Source organism: Palaemon carinicauda, chromosome 34 (genome assembly GCF_036898095.1).
Source record: "Palaemon carinicauda isolate YSFRI2023 chromosome 34, ASM3689809v2, whole genome shotgun sequence".
Classification (NCBI taxonomy): Eukaryota; Metazoa; Arthropoda; class Malacostraca; order Decapoda; family Palaemonidae; genus Palaemon; species Palaemon carinicauda.
Window position 1 is genome coordinate 17,061,522 of NC_090758.1, and position 20,909 is coordinate 17,082,430.

General features: G+C 34.7%; 1 protein-coding gene across 1 annotated transcript in view; it reads right to left on the bottom strand.

Moving 5' to 3' along the window:
* The window catches only part of LOC137626578 (sialate:O-sulfotransferase 1-like), an 85,444-nt gene that overhangs the window by 1,207 nt on the left and 63,328 nt on the right, over positions 1–20,909 (bottom strand). The window contains exons 5-6 of the mRNA XM_068357612.1: positions 785–905; positions 258–349 (exon numbers count right to left, since the gene is read on the bottom strand). Coding sequence (XP_068213713.1) covers positions 258–349; positions 785–905 — 213 coding nt within the window. The remainder of the gene's footprint in view (positions 1–257; positions 350–784; positions 906–20,909) is intronic.

Consider the following 20,909-nt stretch of genomic DNA (forward strand, 5'->3'; position numbering starts at 1 on the left):
AATATTCTTGATTAATCTAAGTTTTATGCTAATTATTTTTCCTTCCATACCAACTCTATGGTGACGGTAGGTTTGTCTGACACAAGACCTTGTTGTAAAATACTCATGAGGATCTTTATTGAATCAATAAATATTTGAAGATTATTACAGTACCTGCTGTTTCCTGAAGTAATTCTCAATAGTATGACTGGTAACATAAAATACTCACCAATAAAGAATAGAATTATTTTATTTTTATCTTTTTTATATATTCTCACCTTTAGTTTTGTAAGACGAGTTAGGAGCAGACAAAAACCAGCGTGAGAAGGAATTTCTGTTGTTCTTATAGTTCCAATATGATATCAAGGATCTGAAACAAAAGTGGAGTTTAATAAAGAAATAAGTTATTGTCGTCTTCTGTAGATGACTCTTATTACGTTATTTTTCATTTTATCTTATCAGAAGATAGATTTCATGTATTTTGCCGCTATTACTACAGAATGAAATTAAAAGGAGGGATAGTGGCTAGATTTAAAACGTCGGTTTTGCATTAGTATGTTAAAGCCTATACTAAGAGAAGCATATTGTCGTCGTCTGGCAAAGTCCCCCATTCATGGCTCATGAGAACAGTGACCGAACGATGTAATCTGTGTAATAACTATATTAACTAAGTAAAAATGGAAAGAAAATCAGAATAAGACTGCCGGGGGATGAATCAGCATCCTCAGCTGAAGAAAGTAAACTTGAAATCTCCTCTATCAAAATAACCCCGGCCCTGGAAAAAAAGATAAACAGGTTAACTTACCGAGCAGGATTCCGCATAATAAGTAAGGTGGCTCTGTTGGATCCTTTTAAAGACTCAGCTGTGTGCGTTTTAATGACGATCGTTCTATTTCGACTTATCGGATCATCTTCGCCCAGGTAACCTGCAGGGGTCTGCGGTAATTATATTTTTTTTTTTTTTGGGGGGGGGGCTTTTTTATTTACTTTCCTGCAGGATTTTCTTAATCTCATCTAGGCAATAAGAGAAACATCTTTTGAAATTTTGACGATAGAAAGAGTTGTTATAAAACCTTTATATTCTAGTCATGGAAGTTATTATGATGGAAAATTAACTTTATGTATTTTACATATGAAGTAACGTGTACACAGATCTATATATATATATATATATATATATATATATATATATATATATACACATATATATATATATATATATATATATATATATATATATATATATATATATATATATATATTATTAGTAGCCAAGCTACAACCCTAGTTGGAAAAGCAAGATGCTATAAACCCAAGGGCTCCAATAGGGGAAATTAGCCCAGCGAGGAAAGGAAATACGGTAACAAATAAATGATGAGAATAAATTAACAATATATCATTCTAAAAACAGTAACAACGCCAAAGCAGATAAGTCCTACATAAACTATTAACAACGTCAAAAACAGATATGTCGTATATAAACAACAAAAAGACTCATGACAACCTGGTCAACATAAAAACATTTGCTCCAACTTTGAACTTTTGAAGTTCTACTGATTCAACTACCCGATTAGGAAGATCATTCCACAACTTGGTAACAGCTGGAATAAAACTTCTAGAATACTGTGTAGTATTGAGCCTCATGATGGAGAAGGCCTGGCTATTAGAATTAACAGCCTGCCTAGTATTACGAACAGGATTGAATTGTCCAGGGAGATCTGAATGTAAAGGATGGTCAGAGTTATGAAAAATCTTATGCAACATGCATAATGAACTAATTGAACGACGGTGCCAAAGATTAATATCTAGATCAGGAATAAGAAATTTAATAAACCGTAAGTTTCTGTCCAACAAATTAAGATGAGAATAAGCAGCTGAATACCAGACAGGAGAACTATTCTCAAAACAAGGTAGAATAAAAGAATTAAAACACTTCCTCAGAATAGATTGATCACCGAAAATCTTGTAAGACTTTGTCAATAAGCCATATTTTTTTATGCATTTGAAGAGGACACAGACCTAATGTGTTTCTCAAAAGTAAATTTGCTGTCGAGAATCACACCTAAAATTTTAAAAGAGTCATACAAATTTAAAGAAATATTATAAATACTGAGATCCGGGTGTTGAGGAGCCACCATCCTTGACCTACTTACAATCATACTTTGAGTTTTATTAGGACTCGGCTTCATACCCCATAGTTTGCACCATGCACTAATTTTAGCTAAATCTCTATTAAGGGATTCACCAACCCCAGAACTACAATCAGGGGAATGCAATTGATGCAAAGAGAGTAGCATCATCTGCATATGCAACAAGCTTGTTTTCTAGGCCAAATCAAATGTCATGTGTATATAGTATGCAAAGTAATGGGCCAAGAACCTTACCCTGTGGAACACCGGATATCACATTCCTATACTCACTATGGTGCCCATCAACAACAACTCTTTGAGATCTATTACTTAAAAAATCAATAATAATGCTAAGAAACAACCCACCCACTCCCAATCTTTTTCAGTTTGAAAACAAGGGCCTCATGATTAACACAGTCAAAGGCAGCACTAAAATCAATGCCAATCATACGAACTTCCTGACCACAATCAAGGGATTTCTGTACAGCATTGGAGATTGTAAGAAGGGCATCACATGCTCCAAGGCCTTTACGAAAATCAAATTGTAAACTAGGGAGTAGATGATTACCTTCAGCAAACCTATTAAGACATTTTGCCAGAAGACGTTCAAAAACTTTAGATAATATGGGAGTTATGGAAATTGGGCGGTAATCAGTGGGACTTGAGCTACCACAAACACATTTACATAGAGGAGTAACATTACCAATTCTCCAACAAGTGCTAAAAGCTCCTCTTCTTGCTAACTTATGCAAAATAACAGATAACTTTGGAGCTAAGAAATCTGCTGTCTTTATAAAAACAAAGGAAAAATACCATTTGGGTCTACACCTCCATAAGCATCAAGGTCCATCAACAGAGCTTTAATCTCACGAGATCGAAAAGCTAAACTAGTTAGTTAAGCCTCAAGAAAACATTAATGAGGAAGTTCAAGTTTTTCATTACCCTGTTTATTGTCAAAAACATCAGTCAAAAGGGTTGCCTTTTCCTTTGGACAGTGAGTATATATATATATATATATATATATATATATATATATATATATATGTGTGTGTGTGTGTGTGTGTGTGTGTATATATATATATATATATATATACATATATATATATATATATATATATGTATATATATATATATATATATATATATATATATATATATATATATATACTATATATATATATATATATATATATATATATATATATACATATATATATACATATATATATATATATATATATATATATATATATATACATATATATATATATATATATATAAATATATATATATATTCATATATATAGATATCTATATATATGAATATATATATATATATATATATATATATATATATATATATATATATATATATATATATGTGTGTGTGTGTGTGTGTGTGTGTGTGTGTTCTAATTCATGTATGTAGACGTGTCTCGTACGAAAAGGTAAATGAACTCAATATTCATGAGTATTCCACAAAACACTATGTCTTAGCTTATTATTGCAAATGTTGCATTTTGGTAGCAAAGGGAGTTTTAGTTGCCGGTGGGCGCTCAAGTTGAAAAGTACCTCACCTGAGAGGGTAGTTGTGTAGTGTACTTACAAACGAACCTTTTGTAATAAATGAAGAAAACCCATATTCTGACGTCTCATTATCCGTCTACATGGGTCATATTGGAGTCAGGTGTAAAAAATACGTCTCTTGTGTATGCTGTGAACAAAGTTGTTCTATGAGCCAGTAAAATAAAAGTTCAAGGTGCCTAGAAACACAAGGACTAACATAGCAGATGCTGCTGCTGCAGGAGATGAGAACGAAAAAGCAGTGGGATATAGCATTGCCGATGAAAAATAGAGACAGAAAATTAGAATGCAAGACTATGAAAATAAGTTAGATAACTTACATCAGTTAATGAACAGACTGTTGGTGGAACAAGAATAGGAGCGGCGGGCAACCACAGCATATCCGACGTACATAGACGAAATTCAAATGAACACAAGTGAAAGTACACATGCAAAGCCGAGTGAAGATACACAAATCCTACTTCGAAAGTTACCAGAACTCCAGGCAAGTGTTAGGACTTTCGATGATCAATGGCCTAATGAATCGATTGAAGTGTTTTTTGAGAGACTTTGAAGTAGCTACATATGGGTGGTCGGAAAGAGAAAAAGCTATTCAAGTTATTAGATTGCTGAAAAATGCTCCGGCAATGGAGGTAATATGTTGGCCCTAAGACAGTTGAAGAAGTTATACTGAAATGAAACAACGTTTAATTGAGAAGTATGCCTTGCCTGATGCGAGAAAGGGAGGCCTAAAAGAAAACTACAAACCCAAAATATGGTAAGGTGAATCCGTTCTTAGTTTTGCAACTCGCATTTTTCGAGATTCCGATTTGTTTGCTACCCGTAAAGCCAATCTCCCAGAAGGTAATAAAAAGCCAATTGCCCGTAAACATATTCCTGATTAGTAAACCCGTATTCATGTGGTTATTTTTTTTTTTTATGACAATCGCTCGTTAGCAGACGTACTGAGTGCGATACAAACAATTTTTAGACAGTTTGCCAGAGGAAAAAATGACTGGGAATAACTGGCTTGATTCCGAGAATTTGGCAGCCATGAGAGGCACTCGATTCCCAAAGGGGGTTATAGGAGAACGCAGTCAGCAAATTAAATGTTGACACTGTGGGGGTGAGGGGCACCGACCAGTGTAGTGCCTACGGTCATCTATCTCGAGAGTGCTCAGCAAAAAACGCCCAGGCCGGGCAGGCTGTGGCGCATGCACACCTCCCCCCGCCCAAAATCCGAGGAAAAAAAAAACAGAGGAAGAGGGAGACGAGGGAGTTTGATCCCCCCCCCCCCTCCATGACATCACAAGCAGTAGCCAAGGAAGCAGTGACGACAGACGTGACAGAACAGGCACTTGGACCCCCATTGGTACCCCTGACCTCACCCCCGCAGCACTAGGGGGCAGCGGCATTGCAGCTGAGGTCATTGGCCTGTGCCCCATATCTTAAACTGGCCGTCTAGGAATGTAAACAGTGATGGTTGCCCTACCAGATATATCCATTCGAGCGCCGATTGACACAGGAGCCAGCATTTCACTTACAGAAAAAAAAATTCCCCTCAAATCCACTACAGCCAACGGCCTCCATTGTTCTTGACACGCCAGGACGAAATAAACAACACATAAACCATACAATAATCGTGCAATTTAAGGTGAGGTCTGTGAAGTTTACATATGATTTTTCTATTTTGCCCTCCTTGGGAATTCCAGGAATCGAGGTCATTTTAGGATTTGATTTTATCTCTAATAATCAAATTTGCATTTTGGGGGGAAAATATACAATAACAGTAAAAGCAGGAGGGTACATTTTGCCAATAGAAACTCATGAGAGAATAAGTGCGTGGGTTAACTCGGAGAGACATTTAAGTAGCTGACAGAGGAGAAGTGTGTTAACTCGGAGAGACATTTAAGTAGCTGAGAGAGGAGAAATGTTGTCTCCCCAGACCCTTACGAGCGTATGAATGACCCCGTGTCGCCCTCTTGTGGAAGGAACCAAGGTAGTTGTTAAACCCCATGACAATTGGGCCCATATGATATTGGAGGGATTGACAGAAATAAAAGAGAACAGAGATCATATAACGATAGGTAATTTGTCAAATAAAAGAGTTGCTTTAGGAAGTGATCCTGTGTGTGAATTAGGGTTATGTGAAATTGCTTATAAGGGGATGCTTGGAGCCACAACTCCAGCTCGCATAGACGAACGCACTCAAAATTTGATTATGCAGGCGCGAAAATTATGTCCATCAGAATATCAGCCTGTAGTTAGTGACACTGTCAATAATTATTCCGATGTAATTGCAATTGGAGATGAGCCACTCGGAAGGATTGATCGATTTCCCTTTAGCATTGAAACTGGGCAGGCAGAGCCGATCAGGTCAAGACCTTATAAGGTACAGTTGCCTCAAAGTATTCCTTTACCCCTTACGCTTATGTTTTATGAAAATAGTATGGTAACACCGCAATGAAAGCCTATTTGTCTTGTAACGACGGACGTGAATGGTCGAGCTATTGGTATGCTAGTGCTCCTATTTTTATAAACACTACTGTAGACAATATATTAATGATATACGAATAATAGTTCACATTACAAGTGAAATAAGTTGCTGTTAAATACTTAGAAAAATAGTATAGTAACAGAGTAGTAATAATAGCAATGGTAAAAATCATATTCATTCCTGATTAATCAGACATCGTCAACCTTTGTTACATTCAGTTGAGGCAGGCGTTTAATGAAATCCAACTTTAGTTCATAGTAGATATATGGGTTCTTTTTCAGAACATAATTATTTGAATGGAAATACGCTTTCGATTTATATAATCCATCAATTTATAAAGAAATGAGATCATAAACCCCAAATTTCAAGACCTATAAATATAATTTCATAAAGGCAATTATGATAGCCATTGACAGGTCATGATACGGAAGGCTTGGGGAAAAATTAATAGACAACCCGATGTATAAAGGAACAAATATATCCAGTGTATCATTCATATATATATATATTTTTAATTCGAGCCACGTCTCACCAGAGTAGCCTAGATGGAAATTTCTCTGGGCGGTAATTAAACTCGAGTCATCTGAGTAACAACACACCTTAACCACCCTGATGGTCTTTATATCATTGGTAGATATGGTTGCACACCGATAAAATCGTACTCATATAGATAAGAGAGAGAGACTGAACTATGGTTGGGTTTATTTTATGTCAATTTCGTTGGTATTATCGAACAGTACTATATAAACCTTTTTTAATACCTTGAGAATGACACAGGGACTCGATTAAAGCTGTATAACTCAGAAAGAGAGAGAGAGGCGGGGCCCGTAAGTGATGTCGTGACCTCTGTTAGTCCATTATGTCATTCTCTTGAGTAGCGGTTTAGTGACTAGAGTAGACAATGGATCGCAATCAACAAAGAATCAGCAATAGGAGCAGAATTGTAGGCATGAGAGACTCTGGCATGTCTTACAAACGTATTGCAAGAGAATTAGGAATTTCATTGCCAACAGTTCGACTTTGGTGTCGAAGATGGGAAGAGTCTGGAAACCTCAACGACAGGCCAAGAGCTGGTGGGCCAAGAAAAACGACCCCAGAAGAAGATAGGGCGATTTCGGAAGTAGCCACGCAAAGCCCATTTATAAATGCAGTTGCCATAAGGGACACACTGAACTTGCGTGTTTCGTCTGGAACTATAAGAAATAGGCTCCACGCAGACGGTATCCACCATAGGACTCCGGCAGTGAAACAAAAGCTGGAGGATCGTCATAAAACGGCACGGCTGGAATTTGCTCAACGTTATTTGGAAGAGGGGTTAGACTTCTGGGGCAGAGTAATTTTCAGTGACGAAAAGACCTTCGCTTCTAACACGCATGGTCGTCTGCATTGCTGGAGGCGTGATAACACGAGATACGACAGCCAGAATATTTATCAAGTAGCCAGAAGCGGCCATATCACCTGTAACGTTTGGGGGTGGATACACCTGCATGGCGTTGGTGAATTGGCCCAGATCAGTGGAAGGTTCAACGCTGAGCAGTATCTCGAAATTTTGGAAGAGGTGATGGTTCCTTCCGTTTGCGCTTATGCTCTTCCTTATCCTGAGCAGATAATTTTCATGCAGGTATGTGCATTGTTTTTTTTTTTTTTTTAGTTATGTGAATGCCCTTTCTTGACAAATATGGTATCAACTCATTGCTGATATTGGTCATAAAGTAGTTTCAAATTACACAATAAGACTTTTGTCTTGGATTTATTAGTTTTATAACTGTAAAAGGATCTTACATCAACATCATTGATCTACATTCCCTGATGAATCTAAAGCGGCCAAATAAAGCCACTGAAATTGTTACAAGGTATTTTTTGCCTCTTCATGAAAAGTAGACCAAATATTCTTATCAACACACAACACCCACGTCTCCTCCTTGGCTACTCAAGCCCTTTTATTAATCATTATTGTGACTCCTTTTGCTGGACTAAACGGCATTATTTTGCCGTCATTTATATTGAAAATATAAATTGTTCTCCTTCCACCTTGTTCTAACAGTATGATTAATCAGTTATATTATTTCTTTTAGGATAACTGTTCCATCCATACTGCGAGGATTGTCCGAGCATGGTTTGCTGAACAGCGCGACATTGTTCTCCTTCCCTGGCCGAGCAAAGCATGCGACTTGAACCCGATCGAAAATGTCTGGGGGAACATCGTCAACAGCTGGGAGCAGGGTCAGGAGCGTAACCACCAGCGTCTTTTCCAGCATGTTCTCATGGGAACTGTTCCGCCGCAACCGACAAGTTGTGTATAACCACGTCTCGTCAATGCAAAACAGATTGCAAGATGTTATTGCACATAATGGTGGATGGACAAAATATTAATGTTTCAAATACGATCTTGTTTTACTTATTTTCTTTTTTACAATTCAACATTGTATAACTAGAAATAAATAATTTATTTCCATAGTGATTTCACTAAACCTTGCCCACAAATGTAAGGAATGTTATGAGAATGGAAACTGAAAAAAAAAAATAAGCTTCAATCAACCAGTATCGCTTGAGTACTAAAACAAAAGGTTAATACGAAGTTATGATTGCGATTAAACATTGAATATCACAAATTTGTAATACATAGTTTTCAGATATTTGCTATAAATTCATCGATGAATCCAGCTGATTTTAATAAAGAAAATTCATAATTACATAATAAAAGACTTGGGTATTTTATTTTTTACCAACGATTAAGACCAAGGCCAGCTCAACTGAGGGTGCAATTTAGTCATTTAAGTTAAATGTAAAATAAAAAAAAAAAAATTCTAAACCTGACGATAACTGAAAGTAATTCAATCCATCTCTTCATCTCTATGTATCTACCCATCTATGGTGCATCTAGTTGCAAGTTTTAATTGCTAATTATCTTATCTAGAATATTTAGTATTAAAAGTGATATCTTACGAAGCACTTACATTCCCTAAAGTAATTCCGTTGTCAAGTGGGCTTTTGACAACCGATAAATTCTCGAACTGCCCGTCATGAATTTATACCTTACTACTCTGAGAATGATCATCATGGAATTTATTTTCATAAAAATTAACATGCGACTGATGATTCCTTCTTGATGTTTTGTTAGGTCATATGTGGAGGGAAATATTACATATTGAACGAGATCTGTGAAACAGCTAGTTTGACGTCAATAACTTGTTTCAGACCCCCACCGTATTGTAATAAGTATTGAAGACACAAGGATATCGGAGTTATCTTATTATATAATGACATGGCTATACAACATTTATCTAATCGAGTCCCTGTTGTCATTATCAAGGTATTATAAAAGGTCTATATAGTATTGTTTGATAATACCAACGAAATTGACAAAATAAAACCAACCATAGTTCAGTCTCTCTCTCTCATCTATATGAGTACTGATTTTATCGGTGTGCAACCATATCTACCAATGATATAAAGACCATCAGGGTGGTTAAGGTGTGTTGTTACTCAGATGACTCGAGTTTAATTACCGCCCAGAGAAATTTCCATATAGGCTACTCTGGTGAGACGTGGCTCGAATTAAAAATATATATATATATGAATGATACACTGGATATATTTGTTCCTTTATACATCGGGTTGTCTATTAATTTTTCCCCAAGCCTTCCGTATCATGACCTGTCAATGGCTATCATAATTGCCTTTATGAAATTATATTTATAGGTCTTGAAATTTGGGGTTTATGATCTCATTTCTTTATAAATTGATGGATTATATAAATCGAAAGCGTATTTCCATTCAAATAATTATGTTCTGAAAAAGAACCCATATATCTACTATGAACTAAAGTTGGATTTCATTAAACGCCTGCCTCAACTGAATGTAACGAAGGTTGACGATGTCTGATTAATCAGGAATGAATATGATTTTTACCATTGCTATTATTACTACTCTGTTACTATACTATTTTTCTAAGTATTTAACAGCAACTTATTTCACTTGTAATGTGAACTATTATTCGTATATCATTAATATATTGTCTACAGTAGTGTTTATAAAAATAGGAGCACTGGCATACCAATAGCTCGACCATTCACGTCCGTCGTTACAAGACAAATAGGCTTTCATTGCGGTGTTACCATACTATTTTCATAAAACATAAGCGTAAGGGGTAAAGGAATACTTTGAGGCAACTGTACCCATTCATTTCCAAGGAGAGATAGAAAGGGAAAGTAATAAATTGATGGAAAAAGGGATAATCGAGGGGAGCGAATCCCCCTGGGCTTCTCCAATTGTAGCTGTTAGGAAAAAGGATGGCTCAGTAAGATTGTGTGGTGATTGTAGGAAGTTGAATGCAGTCACTAAGGATAATACATTTCCATTGCCCTCGATCGAAGAATTACTTGTGAAAGTACGGGGTAGAAAATATTTTACAACTGTTGATTTCAAATCTGGATACTATCAAATACACATTCAGGAAGACAGTAAATGTTAAACGACATTTATAGCTAACGATCAATCATTTCAGTTTCAAGTAATTTTTCCAGAGTAATGATGGTGGTTTTGTTGCCCTTAATTGGCCAAAATACACACTTTAGAAGTTATATTTCATGCATATACATAAGATTAATAAGTCCCAACAACTTAGATAATTATAAGATATGGTTATAAGGTGACCATATATACGCTAACACAAGTGCCCAGAATACTATGGGTGATTGCTTCATTCAAGCATGCAACCTATTATATGGCGGCATATGTGCCTTGAATATACTATCAATATATCAGAGAAATATCTATGTTTTAGGTTTTCAGTAACGAAGTTATGATTTCCTTGAATTTCCCTTCCTATTTCACATCATATTCTGTCTTTAACACCACATAGTATTATTCCTTATTCCTACTTTACTATCTTGTATTCCAATAATAAAAAATATACTGAAATAAAGGAAAAAGAAATAATATTCCCAAATGAATTATTTTCAGGGGAAAAAAGAACGTGTAAAATATGGATAGAGGATAAATTAGGTAGCTACCAATAATTCTATTAACCTATGTATATCTCTATCACATTTTCATTGCCTACATAAACACAATTCTATTCATTTTTTAATGAATAATACGAAAACAGGTATGCCTAATTAAAAGTGCAGTAGTGATTCAGCATGACATAATCTCTAGAAAGGTCTGAAAATCCTTTTAGTGTATTTCTCCCTTGAGACATTTGGACTCTCGGGGTAAACGGAAAAAGGTTGTCCTATAATCACTTTAAGAAAAATAAGTACATTAACACCGTAGCGGAGAAATCACCACCATATAGAAGCTGACAAAGAATGTTTATCACGTTCCTTCATAAAATACGAAGGAACGTGATAAACATTCTTTGTCAGCTTCTATATGGTGGTGATTTCTCCGCTACGGTGTTAATGTACTTATTTTTCTTAAAGTGATTATAGGACAACCTTTTTCCGTTTACCCCGAGAGTCCAAATGTGTTCAGGGAGAAATACACTTATATTAAGGAAATAAATAAAGAGAATAAAAGTACCAAAATTTGGCATTTTCCAAACTAGATGCAAGCTACCAATTGTACTTGATACCTCGTAATGTACCAGTTTGGTTAACAAGTACCAATAAACCTAACTAAGTAGGTCTAATCCTGTGTTCCCAATACTCTTGCACTAAACTGGTTAGTAGCATGTGTTGGCATTTTTGGCAGGACGGGAGTGCTGCTCCTGTCCTGTAGGACAAAACGTAGGGTAAGTCCTCTGCGTGAGTGGCTGGCTTTAGTCTAAGGTTTTGTCCAGATTTACTATTTACCGTCAAGTCATTACACAATTTTCAGATTGTACTATTTACCTGTCTTAATATAAGGTTTTGATCAGTTTTAGTATATCAAGTGATTCATTTTGGTAATAATTTCTTTTATTAATGTTATATATATATATTTTTGTATAATATATTTATTTTTGTAAAAAGTGTATTATTCCGATCTTAAGTGTTTCTTACAGAACTCTCTCGTAAGAGGCCTTTGGATATTCAGTGTTTTAAAAATTATATAACTCCCAGACGTCAATAATTATTGCCATTTGGGAGTTATATAATTTTTCAGAGTGCGGGTATTATTCAAGTGTAGCAGATCTATGTAAAAACCAAGTTGTGTTTAGATCCCGGGAGCCTATGTAACTTTCCAGCTGTAACATATAGACCCTGGACCTATATATATATATATATATATATACTGTATATATATATATATATATATATATATATATATATATATATATATATATATATATATATACAGTATATATATATATATATATATATATATATATATATATATATATATTTATATATATATATACAGTATATATATATATATATATATATATATATATATATATATATATATATACATACACACACACACACATATATATATATATATATATATATATATATATATATTGTGAATGATATTAGTCAGAGTAAAAAGGCGGATAGACTCAATCATTCTGAGGAGTAGGAATGATATAGAAGCCTGTTTTCAACAACTAACTCATTAACAAACTAATGGAAATATTGACAGATTATGAGAAAGATTTCGATTCTCTCAAATCTACAGCATTAATGAAATCACTAATTCACTTTAAAGATAAGGAATTGATGAATATCATGTTAGACCATTTAAAGATATTCATGCGAGACTACAGCAATCCTAAAACTATATGATCATAGTAAGAAAATTGATTGAGAAACGGGTTTTTCGGAGAGACCCTATCTTGCCTTGACTATTCACTGCATGCTCAGAAAATGTTTTCAGAAATTTACATCGAGAAAATTTAGGAATCACCATTCATCAGGAAAACCTTAACAACTTAAGACTTGCAAATGATAAAGTTTTACTTAATTACAGAATAGTGTGTCATATTTAATTACTAAAGATGACAAACTATTCTAATATTGAAATTAGAAACATAAAGATAAAATGAACATGATTAAAGATGAAAATATATATATGATGCAAAATACGTATCTAACCAAGGCAAGTGACCCCTGCCGGTCCATGCTGATTCTAGTAAGATCAACCACCAGGCACCAGGAGTAAAAGCTGAACAGATAGTTAGTCCATTGTCTTAAACCAAATCTGTCACCCTGCTGCCAGTGACTTCATCGAGTATAACCGTTAGCACACATGGATTGCTAAGATATAACGCCTAGCACGGTAGAGCATGCTAAGTATTTCAGTATTGATATTGAGGTCAAAAGAAAAGCCCAGATTCACTGTAGATAATATTTTGACAGTAAAGCAGATGAGGCTGACTGTAATAGGAATTCAGGAACTGCCTATTGTGTAAAAATTTCTCATAGAATTTTTAATGAAATTTTGACTTGGGCAAATAAGAAGCATATACTCATGGAAAATAGACAAGGCTCTATTATAGCAACAAAAGATGAAGAACGACAACGTTAGATGGAACACTTTACTAAGGATATAAATAGGAGATTTGAAGGGAATAATTCGATTGGTATACATGAAGTTGATGAAGACCCTGATATGCCCATGACTGAATCAATTTTGCTGGAAGTCAAAGCTATCCTCAAACACCAAAGAGATGGAAAGCCCGGGGATACGAAAGAATAACTAACGAGATGATACTGGCAGAAAATGAAGTGACTCCCAGTCTACTTAACAGATTATTTTGTAGAATGTGGCATGAAGAGGCAAAACCTGATGAATAGGAGTTAGGAATGTTTGTGAAAATAGCAAAAACAGGAGACCTGACTGTTTTCAGTTCTTACAGATGAATAACATTTACGTCAATTATCAAGAAAATGTATATGCTTATTCTAAAGAGACTATAGTGGAAGAGTTATGAAAACATAAGAGATGAACAGGCAGGATTTAGAACAGGTTGAAGTTCCAATGACAAAATTTTCATTTTAAGACTAGCTGTACAGCAATGCATAGAATATAGAAATTACCTTTTGATGGCTTTTTTTTTTTGGACTATGAAAAAGCTTTTGTTAGTGTGCACCTGCCAATTTTCTGGAGACTCCTTTGTTATTGTGAAATTCCTCTTATATATATATATATATATATATATATATATATATATATATATATATATATATATATATATATATATATATATAAATATATATATATATATATGATAAATTTTGCACATTTTTACGTGTTTTTCATATATTCAAATAAGCCATATATATTTTTGATATATTAATGTCTGGATTCTCTTAACGACCTCGGGATCAGAGCCCCAGGCGAAATCACACAAAGACAAGAGCTTGGCTCCGGCCGGGAATCGAACCCTGGTCGGCAAGCTTATATAGACAGTGACTAACCCAAATGGGTTAGTCACTGTCTATATAAGCTTGCCGACCAGGGTTCGATTCCCGGCCGGAGCCAAGCTCTTGTCTTTGTGTGATTTCGCCTGGGGCTCTGATCCCGAGGTCGTTAAGAGAATCCAGACATTAATATATCAAAAATATATATGGCTTATTTGAATATATATATATATATATATATATATATATATATATATATATATATATAAATATATATATAAATTTTATTAACTCTGTTCATGGGCATAGCAAGGGCAAAGTTAAATAGTGGAGTACTTCAGGGGAATGTGTTGTCTAATATATTGTTTATCCTCCTCATGGATTTTGTAATAAGTAGAACAGTCAGAGATGGTGGAGAAGGATTGGACTGGATTGGGGATAGGAATTAAACAGACCTAAAGTATGCTGATGATGATGTCCTTGTTAGAAGAACTACGCAGGATTTGCAATACTTGCTTACCAGAATGCATGAATATCACATGAATTGAAACTGAAGATAAATATAAGAAATTCTGATATGATGAGAACAGAGTATGCAATGGATGAGAGAAATATCATTGGAAGGAGAAAGGGTTAATGAGGTAGAATCATTTAGGTATTTAGTAACTATGATCTCCAATACAGTGTCTTTAGCAATATAGTTAAGTGAAAGATTGAAAAAAGCAAATGACTAAGACACTAGGTTAAGTAAAATTTTGAAATAAAATCGCGAGAAATTATAAGTGAGAATTTGACTATATTTCAGTTAAGTATTATCTTGATGAAAATAAAAGTCTCCAAAAGATTATGTAGAGTTTAGAGCCAAGCCCTCAGAAGGATATTTGGAATTTAGTGCAAGGACAGAATAAAAAATTAATCCATAAGGAAGATTATTCGAGTTCCATATGCGTATGAGATCACGATGAGGAGTAAATGGAGTTGGTTTGTGTATGTTAATCGCACTCCCAAAAAGATATTAGTTCACCAAACTATGAAGAGCGAAGTAGGAGATTATGAATTGAGAAGTGATGATGATAAAACTGTGTGAGAACAGCCAATAGATAAGATATGTGATAGGTTTAGTGAATATGATAGAGAAGTGGTAAATATTAATAAAATAGGTATGATAATATAACATAAATAAAAAAAAAGATATTAAAAGATAATGCAATTGTGGAAGATTAACTTGTGTTTGATTTTCTTTTTATTTCTGCCAAATACTTAAAAGAGAGAGAGAGAGAGAGAGAGAGAGAGAGAGAGAGAGAGAGAGAGAGAGAGAGGAGAGAGAGAGAGAGAGAGAGAGAGAGAGAGAGAGAGAGAGAGAGAGAGATTGCTAATGTAATGATTGTTTGTTGTGAGAAAGACTGTTGGTATAACTGAGGTTGTTTGTTTATTTTTATTTATTTAATTTTTTTTTGACCGCACATAGAGGCAGTAGTGCTTGTAAACGTTAGATTTCATATCTCATGAACAGCTTTGGGTGTTGAGGGATTTGGCAAAGTTATAAATGAAAAAGGAGCCCATCTTATAAGTTTTTGTTCGGCAAACAATCTTGTTATTGGGGGTACTCTTTTCCAGCACAAGTTATTCCAGAAATATACATAGACTTCACCAATTGGCCATTATAAAAATCAAATATATCCTATAGCCATTAATAAAGAGATAAGGAGAAATATGAGAAACTATACAGGTAGAGATATTGGTAGTGTTCACCAGCTCTTCATTGCCACACTTAAATTTAAACTGGAAGCTCGCAACAAAAATGTAGATAGAATACCTAGGTTTGATAGACCCAAGCTTCTAGAAAAAGAGCACGGAAAAACCTCTGCTATTGAATGTAGGAATCGATTTGCAGTCTTTGAGACCTTAAGAGAAGAACAGCAGACAATTAACAAAGAATGGTGTGAAATTAAGCGCGTACATCAGCCAGCTGGTAGGTAAGTTTCGGGACATGTAGTCACAAGGAGGAAGCCAGGGATATTAAATGATACTTGGAATACTATAAAAATGAGACGACAGAAACTGGTTGTTGAAAGTTTTCGAAGAAGTAATTATAATTACAAGGTCGAGCATGCTAATTATTCCAGTATTTATAGTGAAGTATAAAGAAAACACAAGAATGACTGCAAAGAATATTTAGACAGTATATCAGATGAGGCTCACAAAGCTACGAATTCAGGGAGTGGCTCTGGTGTAAGAATTGCTCATAGAATTATTAATAAAATATCGTCGGGGGCAAAGAAAAAGAATCAGATACCAATCCTAAAGAGAGACGGGTTTTTATAGCAACAGAAGATGAAGAAAAACTACCTTGAATGGAACACTTTTGTGATGTCACGAATAGGTGTTATGAAGGGAATAATTTGATTGATATACCTGGAGCTGAGGAGGACCTTGATGTGCCCATGAATGAATTTAGTGTCATTGAAGTTGAAGCTATTCTTAAAAACCCATGAGAAGGAAAACCCTTGGATTTGATGGAATATCTAGTGAGATAATATTGGCCGAAAAAAAAGTGACTTCTGTAATATGTGCAATATTCTGATGAATGGCAGCTAAGATTGTTGGTGAAAATGGCAAAATAAGTGAGATTTGACTGATTGCAATAATTACAGAGGCATCACACTTACATCAGTTGTTATGAAAATATATAGTATGCTTATTCTACAGAGGCTAGAGAGAAAGGTTAATGAAAAACTGAGAGATGAACAAGCGGGAATTAGAAAAAATAAAAATTCGACTGATGAAATCTTCATTTTAAGCCATGTTGTATACCAATGTGTAGAATATAAGAATGCACTGATGATGGCATTTGAGGACTACAATACAGCCTTTGATAGTGTGCATCGGCCAGTTTTGTGGAGAATCCCGCGTTATCATGGACTTCGTTTTAGATATGTAAAATAGATTCTGTTCATGAGAAGAGTAAGTGCAAAGATATTGTTAGTGCTATCCAATCAAATGAATTTCCGGTGAACAGTGCAGTACTATGTTTATGTCTATGTCGGACGGTTTATCAAGTATCCCTGCTTTCGCTATTAAGCGTTCAGACGGGATTTCCAAATCACTTATATTATAGTTAAAAATTTAAAAGTCTATGTAATATAAAGAGGGTTAATTGCACTTGTCTCAGTTTTATAGCTGAGTGAAAATAAATGGGGTTTCAATAGCTTTTTGAACTGAAAGATATTTTCAGCACACTTAACTGATGCCGAAAGTTGATTATACAATCTAGGAGCGCAGTGCTTAAAAGTTCTCGTACCAAGAGTGGTCGTTGCACGAGGCTCATCAAGTCTGAAATCATCATGGGAAATGCGTGTATGAACACCAGGCCCTACTACGTATCTTTTCAGGCAACCTTTAAGATACAATGGCTCTCCCGTGTTAATAGCTTGATATGTTAAGACGCAAATTTTGAAAATAATCCTTGCTTTGACTGGTAACCAGTGTAATTTAATTAAGGTTGGAGTAATATGTTCTCGCGGGGATAAACCAACAATTAGCAGCTCTATTCAAAATCATTTGAAGTTTCTTAAGACGATGATTAGGTAAATTGTAATACAACGAGTTACAATAGTCTACTCTACTAACTACCAAACTATTAATTAGCAGCTTAGTGGCATCTTCGTTAAGATATTTTCTAATGGATGCGATATTCCTCAGATGATAATTTGCGGTCCTAACCACATTGTTAATATGCTCATCAAATGTCAAAGAACCATCAACTACTACCACGAGATCTCTGACTTTATCAGTTAACAAAATATTTTCCTTATTGATGGAGATGCTATTAACGTTATCAAACCTTCCTAAGTTATATTTAGTGCTAATTAGAATAGATTCAGTTTTATTTTCATTTAGTTTCAGCTTTTTCTTTTGCATCCATTTCGAAACATCTGCCATAAGTCTATCAATAACAGCTTGATCTTCAATAATGTCATCCACTATTAAATAGAACTGGGTGTCATCAGCAAAAAAATTACATTGAACGCCATGTAATTTAAATATCCAAGACAACTCGATTGTATAAATACTAAAAAGAACCGGGCCAAGTACGCTTCCATGTGGAACACCCGTGGTGAGCTTTCTACTTTCAGAATATCTATCTTTAACCTTCACCTTGAAAGATCTATTCGATAAATAGTTATTAAACCATTTAAGAGCATCCCCATCGATCCCAATAGCAGTCATATCCTCTATTAACACTTTATGAACAATTGTGTCAAAAGCAGCGCTAAGGTCTAGGAGAATGAGCAAGCAACCTAACAAATCATTTATTACGGCACAAAGAGCTGTTTCAGTAGAATGGAATTTCCGATAAGCCGACTGATCTTCAGGAATAGCTCCAATTACTTTCAAGTGCTGACTGAGTTGATCTAAAACGGAAGTCTCGATCATTTTTGACAAAAAAGACAAGTTAGAAATTGGTCTGTAAAATTTCAATTCTTGATGATCAAGGAATCCTTTAAGAGATGATTTAACGATAGCTACTTTTTCTCTCTCTCTTATCTATATGAGTACTGATTTTATCGGTGTGCAACCATATCTACCAATGATATAAAGACCATCAGGGTGGTTAAGGTGTGTTGTTACTCAGATGACTCGAGTTTAATTACCGCCCAGAGAAATTTCCATATAGGCTACTCTGGTGAGACGTGGCTCGAATTAAAAATATATATATATATGAATGATACACTGGATATATTTGTTCCTTTATACATCGGGTTGTCTATTAATTTTTCCCCAAGCCTTCCGTATCATGACCTGTCAATGGCTATCATAATTGCCTTTATGAAATTATATTTATAGGTCTTGAAATTTGGGGTTTATGATCTCATTTCTTTATAAATTGATGGATTATATAAATCGAAAGCGTATTTCCATTCAAATAATTATGTTCTGAAAAAGAACCCATATATCTACTATGAACTAAAGTTGGATTTCATTAAACGCCTGCCTCAACTGAATGTAACGAAGGTTGACGATGTCTGATTAATCAGGAATGAATATGATTTTTACCATTGCTATTATTACTACTCTGTTACTATACTATTTTTCTAAGTATTTAACAGCAACTTATTTCACTTGTAATGTGAACTATTATTCGTATATCATTAATATATTGTCTACAGTAGTGTTTATAAAAATAGGAGCACTGGCATACCAATAGCTCGACCATTCACGTCCGTCGTTACAAGACAAATAGGCTTTCATTGCGGTGTTACCATACTATTTTCATAAAACATAAGCGTAAGGGGTAAAGGAATACTTTGAGGCAACTGTACCCATTCATTTCCAAGGAGAGATAGAAAGGGAAAGTAATAAATTGATGGAAAAAGGGATAATCGAGGGGAGCGAATCCCCCTGGGCTTCTCCAATTGTAGCTGTTAGGAAAAAGGATGGCTCAGTAAGATTGTGTGGTGATTGTAGGAAGTTGAATGCAGTCACTAAGGATAATACATTTCCATTGCCCTCGATCGAAGAATTACTTGTGAAAGTACGGGGTAGAAAATATTTTACAACTGTTGATTTCAAATCTGGATACTATCAAATACACATTCAGGAAGACAGTAAATGTTAAACGACATTTATAGCTAACGATCAATCATTTCAGTTTCAAGTAATTTTTCCAGAGTAATGATGGTGGTTTTGTTGCCCTTAATTGGCCAAAATACACACTTTAGAAGTTATATTTCATGCATATACATAAGATTAATAAGTCCCAACAACTTAGATAATTATAAGATATGGTTATAAGGTGACCATATATACGCTAACACAAGTGCCCAGAATACTATGGGTGATTGCTTCATTCAAGCATGCAACCTATTATATGGCGGCATATGTGCCTTGAATATACTATCAATATATCAGAGAAATATCTATGTTTTAGGTTTTCAGTAACGAAGTTATGATTTCCTTGAATTTCCCTTCCTATTTCACATCATATTCTGTCTTTAACACCACATAGTATTATTCCTTATTCCTACTTTACTATCTTGTATTCCAATAATAAAAAATATACTGAAATAAAGGAAAAAGAAATAATATTCCCAAATGAATTATTTTCAGGGGAAAAAAGAACGTGTAAAATATGGATAGAGGATAAATTAGGTAGCTACCAATAATTCTATTAACCTATGTATATCTCTATCACATTTTCATTGCCTACATAAACACAATTCTATTCATTTTTTAATGAATAATACGAAAACAGGTATGCCTAATTAAAAGTGCAGTAGTGATTCAGCATGACATAATCTCTAGAAAGGTCTGAAAATCCTTTTAGTGTATTTCTCCCTTGAGACATTTGGACTCTCGGGGTAAACGGAAAAAGGTTGTCCTATAATCACTTTAAGAAAAATAAGTACATTAACACCGTAGCGGAGAAATCACCACCATATAGAAGCT